The following is a 19,993-nucleotide window of genomic DNA, read 5'->3' as shown; positions in this document are numbered from 1 at the left end:
CAGCCTTTGCGTTCGAGACCTGGGGACACGAAGGTTAGTCACATAATAAACGTGCTATTAAGGTTATAGAGTGTGGTGTGTGCGTTTACCAGTGTTTGAGTCGCTTTAATGTATCATATTTTACTTTACAGTTTGTATTTGTAACATTTGTTTACAGAATCGGCGCTGTACGTTGTTTTATTCTCATTTCGTTACATTAGACGTTGTCTTGATCTGCAATTTTAATTCGAAAAGCGAGTCGCCTTCTGCTTGACAACCATAAAATTATCTGTCTGCTGATCGGATCGGTTCGGTTCGGTTCGGTTCTCTCTCCTCGGACTGTTTTCAGTCAGTTATATTAACTTCACTCTGTGTGAGCGATACTCCCTTGCAAAAAGTCAATAGTACATATAGTCAATATACAGTAGTAAAGTCAGTTAAAGTATAATATTGTAATGATCATTTTTCACTTCCTATAATATTCCCATTGTCTTATCTAATACTTTATGCAACATTCTGCAGTAAGCTATAATTATTACATGAATTTATTATAAGATTCTTTTAGAAATCTTGTAAAAATACCTGTAGTATCTTCTTTATGAGGAATGTGTTGGAAAATGTGATTCAAACTTTATAAACATTACTGCTTTGCTACTTGTTACTGTGCGTCCAACCTGTAGGAAACATGAACTACTCCAGATTTTTGACAGCCGTGAGTGCAGCCCGGAAGCCGTCCCCCATCCGTATTCTGAGTAAGCCATGGTCCATCAACTGTTCATGCTGCACTACCAGGCTTTGGGCAGATCATTTACATGACTGACAGAAACAGATGCCATAGTATTTGAAGAGGGTAGATCAGACGTAAAAGGTCTGAAAGATGGCTTGGTTTAATTTACCCATTTGAAAATGTAAAGAATTTTGTTTTAAAAAGGTAATATACAGCAGGTGTTCCTCTTATATCCATGGTCTTCTGGTCTTCTCTCACCTCCTCTCTCCATTCTCCCTGTTCAGCTGAGCTCCAGCAGCGTTCTCCCCCTACCTTGATTTCTCTTGCTGGGGGAGCCCCGAACCCTGACACCTTCCCTTTCCACTCCGCCAGCATTAAAATGAAGAATGGAGAAACCATTGAGTTTGATGGGGCCATGATGAAGAGGGCTTTGCAGTATTCTGGCTCTTATGGGTAAACATTCCTGATCAATGTCATGTTCACCAGTATTCTACACTTCAGTGGTCCATAGGCACTGTGCATTATACTTTATATTTCAGTCTTACTTATTTCATGAAGTACTGTATGTCTGAATAGTGGAAAAATATTTAATCAGGGCCAGTGCAAAGTCTGCAGAATAATTATTGTCTAGGAAGAGCACGATGGCTCCTCTTGAAATATTCAAGATGGTGCTTCACTAGTGTAACGAGTTTGGAATGTGAAAACTAAAGGCTAACCTATGAGGTTAAAGTTTACTATGTCTTGGCTGTATACCCTCAGTATTCCAGAGCTGATCTCGTGGATGAAGGAGCTCCAGAAAAGGCTGCATAACCCTCCAACAGCGAGCTTCAGCCCAGAGAGAGGACAGATGGAGATGTGTGTCACCACTGGCAGCCAGGAGGGACTCTGCAAAGTATTGCTTCCATCTCAATGACATCAGCCTTCCCTGCTCTCCTGCATTCTCTAAAGACCTGGGCACATAAAGTGGGGAAAAAAAGTATTTAGTCAGTCACAAATTGTGCAAGTTCTCCCACTTAAAAAGATGAGAGAGGCCTGTAATTGACATCATAGGTAGAGCTCAACTATGAGAGACAAAATGAGGAAAAAAAAAAATCAGAAAATCACATTGTCTGATTTTTAAAGAATTTATTTGCAAATAATGGTGGAAAATAAGTATTTGGTCAATTACAAAAGTTCATCTGAATTCTTTGTTATATGTCCTTTGTTGGCAATGACAGAGGTCAAACGTTTTCTGTAAGTCTTTACAAGATTGGCACACACCGCTGCTGGTATGTTGGCCCATTCCTCCTGCAGATCTCCTCTAGAGCAGTGATGTTTTGGGGCTGTCGGCGGGCAACACAGACTTTCAACTCCCTCCAAAGGTTTTCTATGGGGTTGAGATCTGGAGACTGGCTAGACCACTCCAGGACCTTGAAATGCTTCTTACGAAGCCACTCCTTTGTTGCCCTGGCAGTGTGCTTGGTATCATTGTCATGCTGAAAGACCCAGCCACGTTTCATCTTCAGTGCCCTTGCTGATGGAAGGAGGTTTGCACTCAAAATCTCACAATACATGGCCCCATTCATTCTTCCATGTAAGCCGTCCTGGTCCCTTTGCAGAGAAACAGCCCCAAAGCATGATGTTTCCACCTCCATGCTTCACAGTTGGTATGGTGTTCTTTGGATGCAAATCAGCATTCACTCTCCTCCAAACACGACGAGTTGTGTTTGTACCAAACAGTTCTACTTTGGTTTCATCTGACCACATGACATTCTCCCAAAACTCTTCCGGAACATCCAAATGCTTTCTAGCAAACTTCAGACGCGCCCGGATATGTTCTGGCTTAAGCAGGGGGACACGTCTGGCGCTGCAAGATCTGAGTCCCTGGCGGCGTAGTGTGTTACTGACAGTAGCCTTTGTAACGTTGGTCCCAGCTTTCTGCAGGTCATTCACTTGGTCCCCCCGTGTGTTTCTCGGATTTCTGCTCACCGTTCTTGTGATCATTTTGACCCCACGGGCTGAGATCTTGTGTGGAGCCCCTGATCAAGGGAGATTAGCAGTGGTCTTGTAGGACTTCCATTTTCTGATTATTGCTCCCACAGTAGATTTTCCTCACACCAAGCTGATTGCCTATTGCAGATTCAGTCTTCCCAGCCTGGTGCAGGTCTACAATCTTGTTTCTGGTGTCCTTCGACAGCTCTTTGGTCTTCACCATAGTGGAGTTTGGAGTGTGACTGCTTGAGCTTGTGGACAGGTGTCTTTTATACAGATAACAAGGTCAAACAGGTGCCATTAATACAGGTAATGAGTGGAGGACAGAGGTTACAGGTCTGTGACAGCCAGAAATCTTGCTTGTTTGTAAGTGACCAAATACTTATTTTCCACCATTATTTGCAAATAAATTCTTTAAAAATCAGACAATGTGATTTTCTGAATTTTTTTTCCTCATTTTGTCTCTCATAGTTGAGCTCTACCTATGATGTCAATTACAGGCCTCTCTCATCTTTTTAAGTGGGAGAACTTGCACAATTGGTGACTGACTAAACACTTTTTTCCCCACTGTACAGTGCTGTTCAAACATGTGGAATAACTGGATAAATGCAAATGTTTGAACACCCCTGGTCAAAATGCATGTTTTGTTGATTTTCTGTGTCAAAATAAGTTCAAAAATGGGAGCAAACATTTTTCAGCAAATTGTAGAGCACATTTTGCTGAGTTTAACATTTATTTATATTTATGAACAAATAGAAAATGTGCACAGACCATAAATTAAATTAAGCTAATAAACAGTAATTGTACATTAGAATGTATAGAAGTGTGTTCTCTGTAAGAGGATGTGTTTACTTATTTTCACTTGGATAATCAATATGCAATTTGACCAAAGGTGTTCAAACTTTTGTATACTGTATATGACATTCAGAGCTTATAATGAAATCAATATCCAGAATGCCTTTTATTCAATCATAGTAAGCAAATCTTGCTCATAGTTATTTTTCCTCCAAATTTATTTTTTTGTCATTTACTATTTTTTAATATCACACCTTTTATGTAACAGTTTATCTTTTTATATTTTAGTGCCTACGTTATAGCATTTCAGTATACGTTATTACACAATCAGCTGATCACAATTATTTGAGCTGATTGCAGTTATTTTCCACACATGTAAGCTTTCACAATCATGTGCTTAGGCCCTGCTTTAATGAGCACATATCAAAGTAAAAATGAATTTTTGGAAGAATAGAGTTATACGTATAGTATACACATATGGTTACATCTTCAAGGAGCTCCAGCTGTTTCTCTCATCAATTGCTAGGATCAGACACTAGTAAGCAAGTTTATCAGGCAAATTGGCCACTTTAGACTTGCACTTTAATACAACTTAATTGTCTTTTCAAAAGGACATTGTTAATTGCAAGTATTTATACTGAAATTAAGAGTCAGCTTAATAATTAATAGATTTCATTTTCATAAAAGGCCTAATTATGACTCTTTATTTATCATTTGCTTTTTTAATCTTGATACTGGCCAATGCAATACTAATGTTTCAGAAGCTGGCAATATGTAAATTAGCATATTTGATTGATTGCAGTGTTTTTTACTGTGTGCTGTGGGCATCTTGACCAAATTCAATGACACAGTTGCGTGTAGGTGTTTCTTTGGGTGTTTTAATGAGAAAAAAAGATTTACATAATCTGACAAAGGTAAATAATTTTTCACTCACAGCAACTCCATCTTTAACCATGCTATGTTATTAATTCACTCTTTAATATACTGCAAAGCATATCACAATTGCAATATGTAGCAAAAATAATCACAAAACTAGTATTTTGTCTTTGATTCACATCACAAAAAGCTTGCATTAATCGACACACAATCTCATTACTCAAACGTGATTATTCACATGTAAATAAATAATATATAAATGAGACGCCTGGTATTCTGACCTCAGTGTTGCATGTATGTACAAAGTGATTGCAAAAAGTAACAGTCTTCTGTTTTCTTCTTCCTTGAAGGTGTTTGAGATGCTTGTCAATCCTGGTGATACTGTGCTCCTTGATGCACCCACATATTCAGGAACTCTGGCAGCGGTAAGAGTTCCTCCATTTGAACAGTCTAACAGTAGCCTTGTGGTATTTCCTGTAAAGGTTAAAGTGAGAGTTTACTCACAGTGATCAGCTCTTACTTTGACCCAGAGTCCCTTATTCCTGCATAGAACATAACTCCCCATGATTATCTTCTTCCCCCTCTGACCTTTCATCCTTTAAACTTCACCCATAGCTCCAGCCGCTGGGCTGTAACATCGTGAATGTGCCGAGTGATCAGTATGGTATGATTCCGGACAGCCTTAGAGACATTCTGGCCCAGTGGGACTCGCACAAACCTGACAGCACTACACCCAAAGTCCTCTACACCATCCCTAACGGAGGCAACCCCACCGGAGCCTCAATGACCTTAGAGAGGAAGCAGAAGGTCTATGAGGTACTGGTTTCCTTCAGCATATAAAATGTGAATACTAAAAGTGTAATAATTTTAATACAGTATCAGAAAATTGAAAAAAAAAAAAACCAACAAAACAAACAAAAATAACATAAAAATAAATTACAATTGTATTCCTGATGCTCTCTCTGGTCTCTTCTGCAGAAACTCCTGTTTGCATAGTCTGTAGACCAGTTGCATCAGATATAGCATATATTTAAATAAAATTGAGCTCTGTAGAATCTACATTTACAAAGAATTTACATTTTTATACATAAAAATAAAAATTTAAAAGGCCCATATTCTCCTTTTTCATGTATTATAATAAAGCGGCTTAGAAAATGGATGGATGGATATCTTGACCTGAGACGCAAAAATCACATTGAACTTAAATATATGTGAATACCATGACCTTAGAGTTTTTAATATAATCACAGACCCTATATGTATATTTGTTCTTCTACAGCTCGCAAAGAAGTATGACTTTCTTATCATTGAAGATGACCCATATTATTTCCTGCAGTTTCAAAAGGTAGATATTGGTGTATTTGTCTTACAGTGTTAGTCATTAACAAATTATTGGTGTTATCTACTCCAGCTGATAACAGTGTAGTGTTGAACTGATAAGATGTTGGCCACTGTTTAACTCCTTAAAGCCTTAGGGCCTCTATGTTGGCCTACACTTCAGTAACTTACCAGCTTCATAGTAGTTGCTCAATTATCATAGTAGTTACTTAATAATATGTCTCAACATTAATAGCTTAATTTTAAGCCTAGAATTCAAGGACCAAAGAGCTGTGGAGTAATTATACAGACTTGTTTTTCTTTTTTCAGCCATGGGCTTCTACATTTCTTTCACTAGATGTGGATGGACGAGTTATACGAACAGATTCTTTTTCCAAAATCCTGTCATCAGGGTAAGTGCACCTGAGATTGAAACTGAAGTATTAAAATAGGTTTCATTTAGTGAATTAAATTAAATTTAGTAAATTAGTGTAAAAACTCATTTACTGCTGGTTAGAAAAAAAAGGTTATTTATTGATTTATTTCATGCAAACCATAACAAGACAGTATTATTTCCACACATCAACAAGGAGTGGTGAAATGTGGCTGTTGAGCTGCACTAGTTGAACATGCTCGGTGCTGCAGGCATATAACTTGACTGTACAAGTACATTGACGTTGACAACTCCATTCTACTGTATTAGATTCATTTTTATGACAAAATTCAAGACAGCAGTATACTACAACAACAAACTTCACTGAAGTGCTCTATTATTATTTTATTAGGAAAAATTAAGCTACATAAATTTGCACTTCATTTTTAGGAGTAGCTTCACTATACCTGCTAATGTGCCTGACGATTAAAGAGCTAGTAGCCACTGATTAACATGGTGTCATTTTAAAATGCTAACTATTAGCTTTAAACTTGAATTGTTAGCAACATTGCTTTTTCAAATGTGCTATGTATTTAGGTTGAAGGCATGAAGTCAGTTTAAGAACTGAGGATATTGCGAAGCACAGCTTGACAGGGTTCAAGCTATTTTTATCAGAGTTACTCAGTAACTCACTAAGGTAGCTCAGGTTAGACCCAAGAGCACTGATCCCATTTGTTTGGAGGAATGTTAGCAATGATGATAATAAGGTCAGCCACTTGAGTCCAGAGGCATAATCTAAATAAATTAGTACACAGTAAGCAGCATCATTTGAAAGGCCATGGCTCTGTGTGGAAGCGAGCTATGTTGTTGTTTTTGTGTGTTCTCTTACACTTTTGCCGAAGACATTGGTCTCCTTATTTGTAGTCTCAGTGGATCTAGACATGTGGGCATAGAAGCAATGGGAATGTGGGATCCTTAACATATATCTACCTGTTCATATACAGCAGTTTGGCTCATTCATTCATATTGATAATGAGTGTTTTTGAATGAGGCATAATACAGGACTAATACAAGACCAATCAGAACAGGCAGTCTTAAAGTCACAGTAACATTTTGTTAATTCCACAGTCTGTTTATTTCTAATAGACAAAGGGAGGTTGGGAAATGGTCATGTTAAAGTGAATTATGACATTTTGTATATATTATATTGGTGCATAATGGGGGAAAAAAATAAAATGCAAGAAAAACGTAGTCCTTCTTCTGGAGTTGCTGCTTTGCACATTTTAGTGTTTTCCTCTAGACAAGTTATGCTCTGTTGTATCTTGAGAAGATACCAAAAAACATAAAACTAGAGTCTTTGGTACTGAAGTGATGTACAATGGAAAAAAGAACAATTCAGGTATTATGTGCAGTGGGAAAACAGCATTAGTCATAAGCTTACTGTAACACTTGGGAGGCCAAGAAATTGTTAAAAAGATTAACTAGAAGAACCCAATGTAAGTGCACATATATAGTGTGTCAGTAGAGTAAGTACAGGGTATGTACATACATAGACAGTAACATAAACTAGACACAGCTGAAAGCATTGATTAGTGGCAGTGGACTAGGTGGTTCTAGATAAGAACGTAGACTTTGGGACACCTAAATACTGTAAATAGCAGGTTGCAGGATGCTGTCACTGACTAAGGGAAGCTATCTATTTAAATGCTCATTCCATGTCTGCTTTATGCAGTGCTGCTTTATGCAGAGGTCTATGGTTGGAAAACTGAGTTTATATTAAAGAGTCAAATATAGGTCCATAAAGCACAATATGTACCACCGTTAGTAGAGCTGAGTGAGGACAACTGTATTCACAAAATAGGTGCACTGCAAGTCATTTATTTACACCTTGTACACAGTATTGAAGCCTACTATGATACTGTTTACACCTGTGCATACCTATTAAGTGTACCTTATGTTTTGTACATTAGTTATTTTGTCTGGCTGAAAAGATTAAGTTTGTTTGCATTCACAGGTTAAGGATAGGTTTTGTCACTGGACCAAAACCATTAGTGGACCGTGTTGTACTTCACATTCAAGCGTCCACCATGCACACCAGCACCCTCACTCAGGTCAGACATCTCTCTCTCTCTCTCTCTCTCTCTCTCTTAATCCGTCTTTCTCTCTCTGTCTACATATCAATGTTGTGAGAAAATTTGTATCTCTGGAACAGTAATTTTATTGGAAAATGAGTTAAAAAGGAAACTAGGAGTTAAAATTTTTTATTTATCATAAAATTGGCACATGGTTTTAAATGGTGATGGGAAAAAGAGAGTTATGAGGTTTTCTTATGATAGTGACACTTTGATATGCATTGATCCTACAAGGGAAATTCACCACCAAAGCAGCGCTGTCTGGTGCAATGGGGGTTTAAGTGCCTAGCCCAAGGGCACAACCACCATCCTTCCGGTTGCTGACTGGCTCACATCACCTATCACTAGGCTACCATCCACTCTGTGTCTTAGCAACAGCACTGATAATTTGTGAGCAGTACAGAGGATCATTTATTCCTCTAACATATTTTATCTTTGTGGGAACTGTGGCAGAAGCACAGAACTGTGAACTCCATTGACAGAACTGTTATCAATTCTGCTTAGGTATGAACAGCTTCACAACATGTGATAGTTTTATTAGACGCTGTGACACTGTGGTTAGTGTTTACAGGCTCTACTAGACCAAAGAATGCCGTCGGCCAGTGTAGAAATACTGACAAAAAGTACACTGGGACATAATCTACAATAACAGTTACATATTGTGATTTTGCCCATTCCTAATTCTGTCCTTTTCACAAAACTGTACTGTGAAAAAGTCTTAGGCAGCTCAGACAATGTCTGGGCTAATATATCTGGGCAGTAAGTGTTCATTAGTTTAAAAAAAAAAAAAATAGAATACATAACAAATCACATTTTTATTTATTTGTATGTATGCATTTCCAAATATCTTCACAGGAAAGTAGTATTTACATGTACCATCCAGTATGTGTTAATCAATCTTTCATCAAATTAATCCAGATGCTGCTGAAAAAAAATGTTCCGGAATTTCTCCACAGTATCAAAATCAAGAACAAAGCAGGGTAACATTAGGTGGAGAGCAGTTTTTTTTGCAAAGAAACCCCCCTTTTGTTCTCTTAAGGTTTAAGCTGGTTATCACTGCAAAACCAACCTCATAGCAGAGTATTAGTCACACAGCACCCATGGTAATTGTCTTGCATCTCCTATTTGTTCTATGAATGGATTTGGCTAAATGCAGATCCACTCCCAGGTTGGCTTAATAGAGATGCTAAAGCAGTTGGCATGTGGTAAAGCTAGAATAGCTGCAAGGCCGTTTCTTGATGCTGCTCTAGTTCTGGTAAACAGTCCAGTGTACATTCATCTCAGTAGAGTTATTTTCTCTGTTCGCAAACTGAGCCAGTGGGTGTGGCACAGCTGCAGATCAGTGATTTTAACCCTTGTGTGGTGTTGGGGTCTGTGGGACCCAATTTCAATGTTTAGCAAAAGAAAAAATGATGTGATTTATTATATTTCAGCCTCTGATTCCTTGGCATTAGCTTATTTTCTGTGAAGAACATATAAAATAACACATTTTCAGTAACTTCACGCTGTTACACATGTGATGTTGGGGTGAACCCGCGGGAAATAAAAGTGTGAAAGTGCTGTGCCCACTCACTCTGTGAGACTGAACTTTGGAGGTGTGAAAAATGTCCCTGCAGATTTCTTTGACACATTAAAAGCAAGTCTCCTGACAGAATGGAAGCTGTTATAAAGGCAAAACATTGACGCACTAAATACTGAAAAGTTGTCTGTTACATACTATCACTCAATTATGTTTTTGTAATGATCACGGATGCTGCCCGAGCATAGGAAATAGGCATTTATTTTTCCATTTTTTTAAAGCACTGTTCTCTCACTTAACAATCAATGTGGCATTTTTCAGTGTCTAGTTGAATATCAGTTGTTTTTATTGTGCTTTCTCCCTTTTTATTGTAGATTAACCATAAACACACCATTGTTAAACATTGTTAAACTCTGTACGACACGTGAATCTGGGTGATGAGTTGGAACAAAACCTCATATTTAAAAAAAAATAACATTAAAGGAGAACGAAAGTTAATCTAAAGATTTTATTCTCAGTGATTCTGAACCATTTCTTTTGGTCTGCTTATCATTCAGTTTGAACACAGTATTAAAGACAGCAAGGCTGGAATTTACAGGTTCTGTTCTGTTACATACCATGTGTGTCCAGCTCATGGTGTCTCAGCTCCTGCACGGCTGGGGTCAGGAAGGTTTCCTGAAGCACATTGATGGGTGAGTTGAAAGCAGTCGAACTAGTTAAAACCACATGAGTGCCTCACCACACACGACCTACCAGGAAGTGGCAATGTTTTATAGCAGTTCTCATTCCAACACTGTGCCCTGCAGAACTGTTCACCAACTCATCCAGCTCTAATGCTCAGAAGCATAAATGTGGTGGTTATAATTAAACTGAGTGGGCTGCAGGGTCTCCAGGAAGAGAGCTGGGCATCATGGTGTTAAAGCAGTTCTTTGGCTGAAAGTCTGATGCATGCCATTTTTTTTCTTACCAAATGTAGTCAATCAGCAAGATATGTTTGGTGCCCAAGGCTAACGTTGCTAACATGTAATGGAACTGCATGCCTAAATGATCTCACACGTGCCTCAAGCTGTTCCAAGTCATTAACTGTTCTGTAGTAACTTTGCTTATGTGGTTTGTGAGACTGTTACCTATAAAAACAGGTACAGTACATACAGCATTTAGGTTCAAGGTGAGTGCTAATTAATGTTTGTAGATTTGAATTTTGGCCAAACAATTGCTTTCAGAGGGAGTTTAATAAATGTGACCAACCCACCAGACACCTACCAGAGATAAAGAACTGTACAATGTCTTTACAGCCTACTGTCTCTGTTAATGACTTGGGTTTAAATAGATATTAGAATAATCCTATCTGAGGTCTGAATGCTTTTTTTTTTACGCACAACCACATTTTGAACTATATATATATATATATATATATATATATATATATATATATATATATATATATATGTATATGTCCATATAACAGAAACAATTTCCTTAGATATAATATTTATAAAATTTCATTAGTTTGAACTGAAATTAAGATGTAATATATGTTGGCAAAGCAGAAGATGATAAGAGATGCCGTTGAACGATAATGTGGCTGTTCTGACGGTGTAAATCTCTTTGCGTGTCTCAGGGTTGTGGAGTTTTATCGAGCCCAGAGGAATGCTATGCTCTCTTCAGCAGATAAATGGCTTAAAGGTTTGATTCTTTTCCCTGGCTTTATCATTATAATTATTGTAAGGTGTAAGGCATGCATGCACAAGCACCTACAACATATTACACTTTTTTTGCTTCATATTAGGTTGCAAACATTATGCTGTGTGAAACATACATTCGTATGCACCAGTTTGAAAACCCCTGATTAAATGAAATGTTTTGTATGAAAATATGAAAATATGTTAACAGGTCCTCTATTAGGAACAAACTTAAATTTTCTGCTACTCTTACTGCACACTTTCTCTTTATTTGCAGAGTTTAACAAAGTATAAAATGTGCCATATTTTTTGCCATATTTTATGTTTTACTTTTTCCAACTTATCTGAAACATGCACAGTCTGAATTGTGCATTAAAATGTGCAGAAGTGTGCTGTCTTTAGAGAATGTGTTCATTTATTTTCACTTAGAAATCAACAGATCACTTTATGTGACTGGGGTGCCCAAACATTTGCATATGAACGTATATTTTTTAGCATATACATTGACAGTCATAGAGTTATGAGGCAGTCACAAGTGCTTAATCTTGTAAATGCTTCTGTTTATTATTAATATTCAAAGGCTTGGTAAGGTTAGTCTTTACTCTGTATAGATCATAAATGATGGATTGAGTGAAAGAAAAGAAAATAGCTTAATAGTCCAGTTATTCATTTTTGTGACTTTATATTTATAACTGCAAGACATAATATTCAGCATTAGTTTTGCTCTCTGCTTTTTCCCCTTTGTCTTTGTGTATTTTGTACAGACGTAGCAGAGTGGCACGCACCAGTGGCAGGCATGTTCCTGTGGATTAAACTAAAGGGCATTAAAGACACACAGCAGCTTATAATGGAGAAAGCACTAGAGAAAGAGGTACATAGAGTTTTATATCAGTCATTCACTCACTATTTGAGTTTTAACAGGCAGTATGTGGCAGTGTGTGATACAGCATTTACATCTATCCACCTATTCAGCCTACAGCAGTTTAGCCTTGCCCAGATGTGCTGAGTGTTTCAGCCCAAGCTGCTTTTTGAATGAGGCACAACACAGTGCAGCCAGTCAGAAGAGAGATAGTTTACATCTCAATTTTAAAAGCACAATCACAAAAACAACCTTTAATTCTGGGGGAAAATCAGAGCTTTTTTAAATGGCCATGTCAAAACAAATTAGGACTGTTTTTCATACAGATAACCCCATAAAGTTTATAAGTGGACCTCAGGGGAAAATAAAACGCAAGAAAAATGTATGATATGAGTGACTCAAGTTCATTGTGTTAGGAAAATGCCAGACCAAGTGGCATTTATTTTAAACAGGCCCTTTCAATGCTATAATTTCCTTTTTGACAAAGTGTTCTATCAAACAGTTTCCTGGTGTTTTTTCAGATCATTATAATTTGAGTAGTCTCTTTGCAGACTTCTGCAGATTTACATGCAAAACTTCTTCATACACTTCACACTGCATTAATGACCCGTCTATGAAGAAAAGCTCACCAGCACCACTGTAAGAAAAACAATCACAGACTTTCCGTCTTTGTGCTATACAGTACTCCTAGTGCAGTATACCATCAGTCTGATGTCTGAAACAAGTCTGAAAGTCTGAAACAAATATCATTTTGTTAAACATTTTATGAAGTACCCTAAAGAACTTCATTAAACCTTACCAATAGTTTAAGTGTCTAAATATGTTTTGGGATCACTGTTGTGGATCTGGGGATCTTGCCCTTCCAGCTATGTTATTTATCATCATCATTGACCACTAGTCCAGATAGGGTCGCGGTAGCAGTTGGGAGAGCAGAGAATCCCAGATGACCCTGTCCCCCGCAACTTCCTCCAGCTCATTCCCGGGGACCCCAAGCTGCTCCCAGGCCAATACAGATATAATCACTCCAGCGGGTCCTAGGATGACCCCGGGGTCTTGTCCCGGTAGGCCATGCCTGGAACACCCCCACCGGGAGGCGTCCAGGGGGCATCCGAATCAGATGCCCGAACCACCTCAACTGGCTCCTCTCAATGCGGAGGAGTAGCGGCTCTACTCTGAGCTCCTCCCGGATAACCGAGCTCCTCACTCTATCACATAGCGTGTAGCCTGCCACCCGACGAAGAAAGCTCATTTCCGCCGCTTGTATTCGCGATCTCGTTCTTTCGGTCTTTACCCGCAGCTCATGACCATAGGTGAGGGTTGGGATGTAGATCGACCAATAAACAGAGAGCTTCGCCTTTTGGCTCAACTCCCTCTTCACCCCTACAGTCTGGTACAGTGACCGCATTACTGCTGCCGCCTGTCCAGGCCTACGGCCGATCTCACGATCCCTCTTCCCATCACTCATGAACAAGACCCCAAGATACTTAAACTCCTCCACCTGGGGCAGGTCATTTCCCCTTACCTGGAGTGGGCATGCCATCCTTTTCCGGGCCAAGACCATGGACTCAGACTTGGAGGTGCTGATCCGCATACCAACCGCTTCAAACTCACTTGCAAACCGATCCAGCGAGTGCTGGAGGCATCCATGTGATTCCGCCAAAAGAACAACATCATCTGCAAATAGCAGAGACGCCACCCTCCGGCCTCCACACATAATGCCCTCCTGACCCCGGCTACGCCCTGACACTCTGTCCATAAATATCACGAACAAGAGGGGAGACAGGGCACAACCCTGGCAGAGTCCAATGCAAATACTGAAAGAGTCTGACTTAATGCCGAGTATACGGACACAGCACTCACTCCGGGAGTACAAAGATTGGATGGCCTGGAGTAGTAGCCCCGGTAGTACCCCCATACTCCCGGAGGACCTGCCACAAGATATCTTGAGGAACACAGTCATAAGCCTTTTCCAAGTCCACAAAACACATGTAGACTGGGTTGGCAAACTCCCATGCCCCCTCAACAATCTGTGAGAGGGTGAAAAGCTGGTCCGTTGTTCCACGGCCGGGACGGAATCCACATTGTTCCTCCTCAATCTGAGGTTCAACTATCGGTCGGAGTCTCCTTTCCAGCACCTTTGCATAGACTTTCCCAGGGAGCTTTTCTCATGTCCTGGAGGAGATAGGGGACATGGAGTCTGAATGGACCCTTTTCAAAACCTCCATTGTGGAAGCTGCCAGGCATCGGGACGGTAACCCAAGAACCTCCTGGTGTACACCGGTAGTGAGGGAGGCCGTCAAGCTGAAGAAAGAGGCCTTTAGGGACTGGTTCTCCCGAAGGACTCCCGATTCAGCAGATAGGTACCAACAGGCTAAAAAGGTGGCAGCTGCAATGGTGGCAGAAGCAAAATCTAGGGCATGGGAGGAGTTTGGTGAGGCCATAGAAAAAGACTTTCGTTCTGCCTCAAAGAGGTTCTGGACAACTGTCCTGTGACTCAGGAGTGGTCCGGGTGGCTGCGCCCAAGTTGTATTCGGCAAGGGTGGAGAAACTCTGACTTCAAATGAGGATATTGTCGGTTGGTGGAAGGAGCACTTTGAGGAACTTCTTAATCCGGGAGACGTGCCTCCCTTACTTGAGACAGGGCCAGAGGCTCCTGGGGTGTCAAGTTCCATTTCCCTAGTGGAGGTGCTACTGTGTAGATGTTCTTTGTGCCTAGAGCTTATCTGGGTGATGGTCAAGGTCGTCTGGCTCAAGGGAAGCTATTGGAGTCAGGCTCCACACATACACACTTACACACACATACGCACACACACACATTGAAACAGACACACACACACGCACACACATACACACCCTCACACAGATACCCACATCCTCACACACACACACATATACACACCCTCACACACACTCACACAGACACACACACACACCCTTGCATACATACACATAAACATACCTACGTACAAAACCTACGCACGCATAGATTAGAGGGCCGGCTATCACTTTATTTGATGACACTTCAGTGCTTATTGATGATGATGATCTGTTTGGTTGGGGTTATAAAATTAGAGAGAGAGAGCGGTGGGGGTGGCTTTGGAGAAGACACAGGACTCAGTTCTTTTTGGGAGGAAAAGGCCACGGAAAGGATGGACAGATTGATAGCTCTTTCTCGATTCTGGGGTGATGGGCGCCCTTTAAGCTCTGAAGCCTATTTTTTTTACCATTTTATTTCACTTTTGATTTCTATTTTTCATATTTGCTTCATTATCATAAAAATTGTTTTGTCTAGCAGTTTCATCCAATAAACAAAATGGGTTTTTTACACCAAAATGGACATTTTTTTCATTTTCGCAATCTTACACTGTATATAATCACATACTAAAATACATAAGCCCCTGGCCCTTCCTGAGGGAGAAAAAGTAGGTAAATGTCTGACTTCAAAACATTTAATACCTTGCATGCAATAAAAGTATTGTGCAAAGCCTTTTTATTCAAATGTGACCTTATCTTTATGTCCTTTGAAAATGTTTAATTAGCGTAACTCTCTGTGCTGAATGTCATGTGGAAGTTTTAATAAGGCTCAAAGGAGAGTGAGGGTGTGTGCGTGTGTGTATAAGTTAACCACCATGAATCCAGGCAGTGATTCTGCATATGAGCAGACTGTTTCATCACCTCCTACTCAAACACTCAGACAGAAGCTGTGCTGATTGGCCATTTCCAAAAGAGCACAGAGCACAATGAGCTGTTCTGTGTACAGTCTGCACTCACACATGCTGAGAGACACGATTTCAAAAGATTTCTGCTCATACAGAGATTTCGGCCTGTGAATGTCAGTGATAAGAATGTACTGATCATCAGGCTTCATGGCCACTTCTGATTTACATCTTGAACACCCTGGTCAAATGACACATTTTGTGAAAATAAGTTAAAACCTCCTCTACAGAGAACACGCTTCTGCGGTTAAGCAAACTGCTGTTTATTGGCTGAATCTAACAGATTAGGGGAAAAAATAATAAAATGTGGCCTGAGCAAAGGTTAGGGCACATATTATATTGTATGTTTTATTTTTTTACAATATGTTAAACTCAGCAGATAAATAGAAATTGCGCACTAAAATTTGCAGAAAAATTTGTTTCATGTAGAGAATGTATTAATTAACTCAGCAAATGACATACATTGAAGATTTGTGAATATAAGCGGTGGAAACAAGCTTTCTTCGCAGGGTGGCGGGCTACACTCTATTAGATAGGGTGAGGAGCTCGGCCATCTGGGAGGAGCTCGGAGTAGAACCGCTACTCCTCCGCATTGAGAGGAGCCAGCTGTGGTGGTTCGGGCATCTGATTCGGATGCCCCCTGGACGCCTCCCGGTGGGGCTGTACCAGGCATGGCCTACCTGGATAAGGCCCCGGGGTCGTCCTAGGACCTGCTGGAGGGATTACAGCTCCTAGTTGGCTTGGGAGCGGCTTGGGGTCCCTGGGAATGAGCTGGAGAAAGTTTTGGGGGACAGGGTCATCTGGGATTCTCTGCTCTCCCAACTGCTGCCGCGACCCTATCTGGATTAAGCGGTTAACGATGACAATGATGATGATGATGATGATGGTTAAGATTTAACTTGGCGATAGGATGGTGCTCTGTTGCTATGTTCAGGTTAAGATCAAAATTAACCCCTAATTGAACCCTTTTTCACCACAGCTATAAAATGCAGTCACCTGATGTGGTGTTCCCTTTGTTTGTACATTTCTTGTCTTGAATGATGCTGATAAGAATACATTTTGATGAAAATATGTATTACTAAACTGGAAGTGAGCTTGATTTTGATGGTGGGAAGTGAGCAGACAGGTCAACATTTATATGTGTTTTTATTTTATTTATATATTTTTAATGTGGCAGTCATACATGATTTGTTGATCTGAAGAATGCTGCAGTTGTGCTTCTGAGCTCTCCCTTTTTGTCCCCCATTGCTCACTAGCAGCTCAACACAGGATCACAGCATTTCATACACAGAGAGCCAACAGTGTCCTTGGCTATGTTCACATTGGCTTAGATCCAAGCTTTCTAACCAGGTGGTTTACATTTGTGAAGTCTTTAACATTAATGAACTAGTGTCCTGAAATGATCAGCATGCAAACATCCTAATCAGTAACATCATGTGAATAAACCACGTGCATCACAGCCAACAAACAAAGTAACGAGCAGAATAAGAGGTAAAGATGAATTGCTATAAACAGCATAAAGGTTGCATAGCCAAGAATCAGATATGTATCTGATCTAGGACCCTATGTGAAAGTAGAAAAGTTTCCACACTGCTCTGGAATCATCAGACTTGCATCAAATTTGTGCCACTTCAGCCTGTTAATGTGAACATGGTTACATGGAAAAATATTTTATTTTATCATATTTATTCAAAACATCTGTGTCAATTTCTAATCCACTGACAGAATGGCCACTAGATGGCCTGCAGAAAGAGGTTAAACATGATTTTTTCTAACTCTGTTTAGGTGCTTCTTGTTCCTGGAGGAGTTTTTAACATCCACAGTTCAGAGCCGTGTCCCTACGTCAGAGCCGCATTCTCTCTCTCGACACCACAACAGATCGACGAGGTGCCACACATGCATACACATACACACTACCGTCACTCACCATGCAGATTACAACAGCTGTTTCATTCTCACATGCACACATTGTCTCCCTCACACATACAGACACAGTCACTCCAGAATTACATTCTGTTCTCACTTTCATTCCTCTGTTTCAACAGGCTTTCAAGAGACTCTCAGCTCTCATCAAGGAGGCTCTGTGAGAATGATGTTTTTGCACACAGACACCTAGATGACCTCTGCAATGACCAAACTGGAAGTTTCTCACTGCAGTTGTGCGGACAATTAATCATAATGCCTTTAAACACACTACAAGTCTCAGCTGTCTTTCTAACTATTAGTCAAGTCAGCTTTATTGTCAATACTACAATATGTACAGGACATACAGTGTACTGAAATTACGTTACTCTCAGACCCCATGGTGTAACAATAAGATTGAATAGATTTTTTACAACACTAATTGTAAAAATAAACATTAATTGTAGAAAGATTAGTAAAAAATAATCTAAGTATAAGAGGTCCTGATATTAACACTAAAGTGACATAAGGCACATAAAGATTAGGGTCTGTGGGTATAAGTGGTGCAAATTTAAACAGTAGTGCAGTTAGAATGAGCTTATGGAGCAGTTAAAGTGATGAGTGCATAGCAGAGTTCAGTGTTGGGGAGTGGGGGTCAGGAACCTTTGTTTGGGGGGGGCGTAAAGTGCGTAAAGTAGGGAGAGAGTTGAGCATCCTGACAGCCTGGTTGATGAAGCTGCCCCCAGTCTGATAGTCCTGGCCCGGAGACTGATGGCAGCAGGCTGCAGAAGCTGTGTATTGGGTGAGTGTGATCACCTAGCAAAGATAGCATTAGTTTTAAAGGGTTAAACCTAGAGAAACCTGTCTCACCTCAAGAAACATTCATTTTCTGTGAGTAAATTTGCATATGATTGCTGTCAAGACAAAACTTTAAATCTCTCTGTTTTTTTTCCATTATTTCAAATTGCCAGCTGCTCTTAACATTATGTGAAAGTTTATAGTGAATGGACCAAGAGAAATGGTCCAGAGTTACTTGAAATGAAATCTTTTCATGCTAATTTCCATGAAAAGTTATGAATGTTTCTCCTGTAAAGTTACTGTTTTAGAGATACAAGGTTTTGTTCTGACAGTTCAGGTGGCATTTACAGCTTGTTTATATGATGATTACGATGTGTATGTAATAGTAAGTGAAGTATTCTGAGAGTAAATAATATATTTGGTGCCATAAATTACAAATTCTGTTATTATGTTTGGTAAAAAGGACACATCTTTTACAGAGAACACACTTGTACACAAATAAAACACACTGTGGCCTGTGCAAAGATTTTTTGAAAATATGTTTAATTCAGCTAAATATAACTTCTGCACTCATCTTTGCAGAAAAATGCCATAATTAAGATTGTTAGTGGGTGTTAGGAGTGTTCAAACGTTTGCAAAAAACTACTATCTGTACTCTCTCTCTCTCTCAGACCTGATCTGCTTACTCAAAGTATTTAACTTTCTGATTTGAATGAGGAACTTGAGCATGCACCATCTATCTCTAAACCCTACTAAAACAGAGAGAGAGAGAGAGAGAGAGAAGGAAGGAGTGTGTACAGTACTTAGTCAGAGTGTTTATGTATAGCTCACTGACCCAGCTCAGCCTTTATAGTATTTTGAGTAAACTCACATTGACCCATTTATTTCTCATGTTTATTTTTAAAAGCAAGCAGTTCACTTACTGCTGGTCTGAAAGGCTCTCTTGCTCTTATTGATCAATCCAATGCTTATAGCCTTCCATTTCCATTGGATGGCGCCTGCATCGCATTAGCAGCAAGGACACCCAGATCTCCCCACAAGTTTCTACAGCGAAAGGCGAGATCCAATCTCTATTTTGAAGGATGTGGCACAAACTGGAATACAGGCGAACAAGAATGTTGTAATGAAAATGCTGCGTCATGTTGGAGCTTCACACTCTGGAAAAAGAAACTGCATCTGGATTTTCTATGTTGGTCACTGTTTGCTCATACAAGGCCTGTGTGTTGTGCTTTCATCTCCCTCATCAGAAAAATGTCAAACTTCACAGTTTGTTCAAAATACTTAACGGCAAAAACCCATTGTATCTGCAACATTTTAAATAGATACACAACAGTCCAGTTTCCCAAA

General features: G+C 39.7%; 1 protein-coding gene across 3 annotated transcripts; it reads left to right on the top strand.

The window, feature by feature from the left end:
• The first annotated feature begins 6 nt into the window (after positions 1-6).
• Positions 7-19,170, top strand: aadat (aminoadipate aminotransferase). 3 transcript variants are annotated; one of them, XM_017682462.2, is made up of 14 exons: positions 7-33; positions 660-731; positions 991-1,159; positions 1,466-1,598; positions 4,699-4,773; positions 4,964-5,164; positions 5,628-5,693; positions 5,996-6,078; positions 8,053-8,149; positions 10,320-10,381; positions 11,311-11,375; positions 12,136-12,242; positions 17,732-17,833; positions 17,992-19,170. In XM_017682462.2, exons 2-14 carry the CDS (start codon positions 665-667, stop codon positions 18,031-18,033), a joined length of 1,269 nt encoding a protein of 422 aa, XP_017537951.1. In that variant the 5' UTR covers positions 7-33; positions 660-664; the 3' UTR covers positions 18,034-19,170. The 3 variants fall into 3 exon arrangements, with proteins under 3 accessions (XP_017537951.1, XP_017537953.1, XP_017537952.1); XM_017682464.2 differs by lacking the exon at positions 7-33 and adding an exon at positions 204-327; XM_017682463.2 differs by lacking the exon at positions 7-33 and adding an exon at positions 212-352.
• The last annotated feature ends 823 nt before the right edge of the window (positions 19,171-19,993 follow it).

Source organism: Pygocentrus nattereri, chromosome 2 (assembly GCF_015220715.1).
Source record: "Pygocentrus nattereri isolate fPygNat1 chromosome 2, fPygNat1.pri, whole genome shotgun sequence".
Lineage (NCBI taxonomy): Eukaryota > Metazoa > Chordata > Actinopteri > Characiformes > Serrasalmidae > Pygocentrus > Pygocentrus nattereri.
The sequence above is the reverse complement of the archived record's forward strand: the minus strand, read 5'-3'. Positions and strand labels throughout refer to the sequence as shown.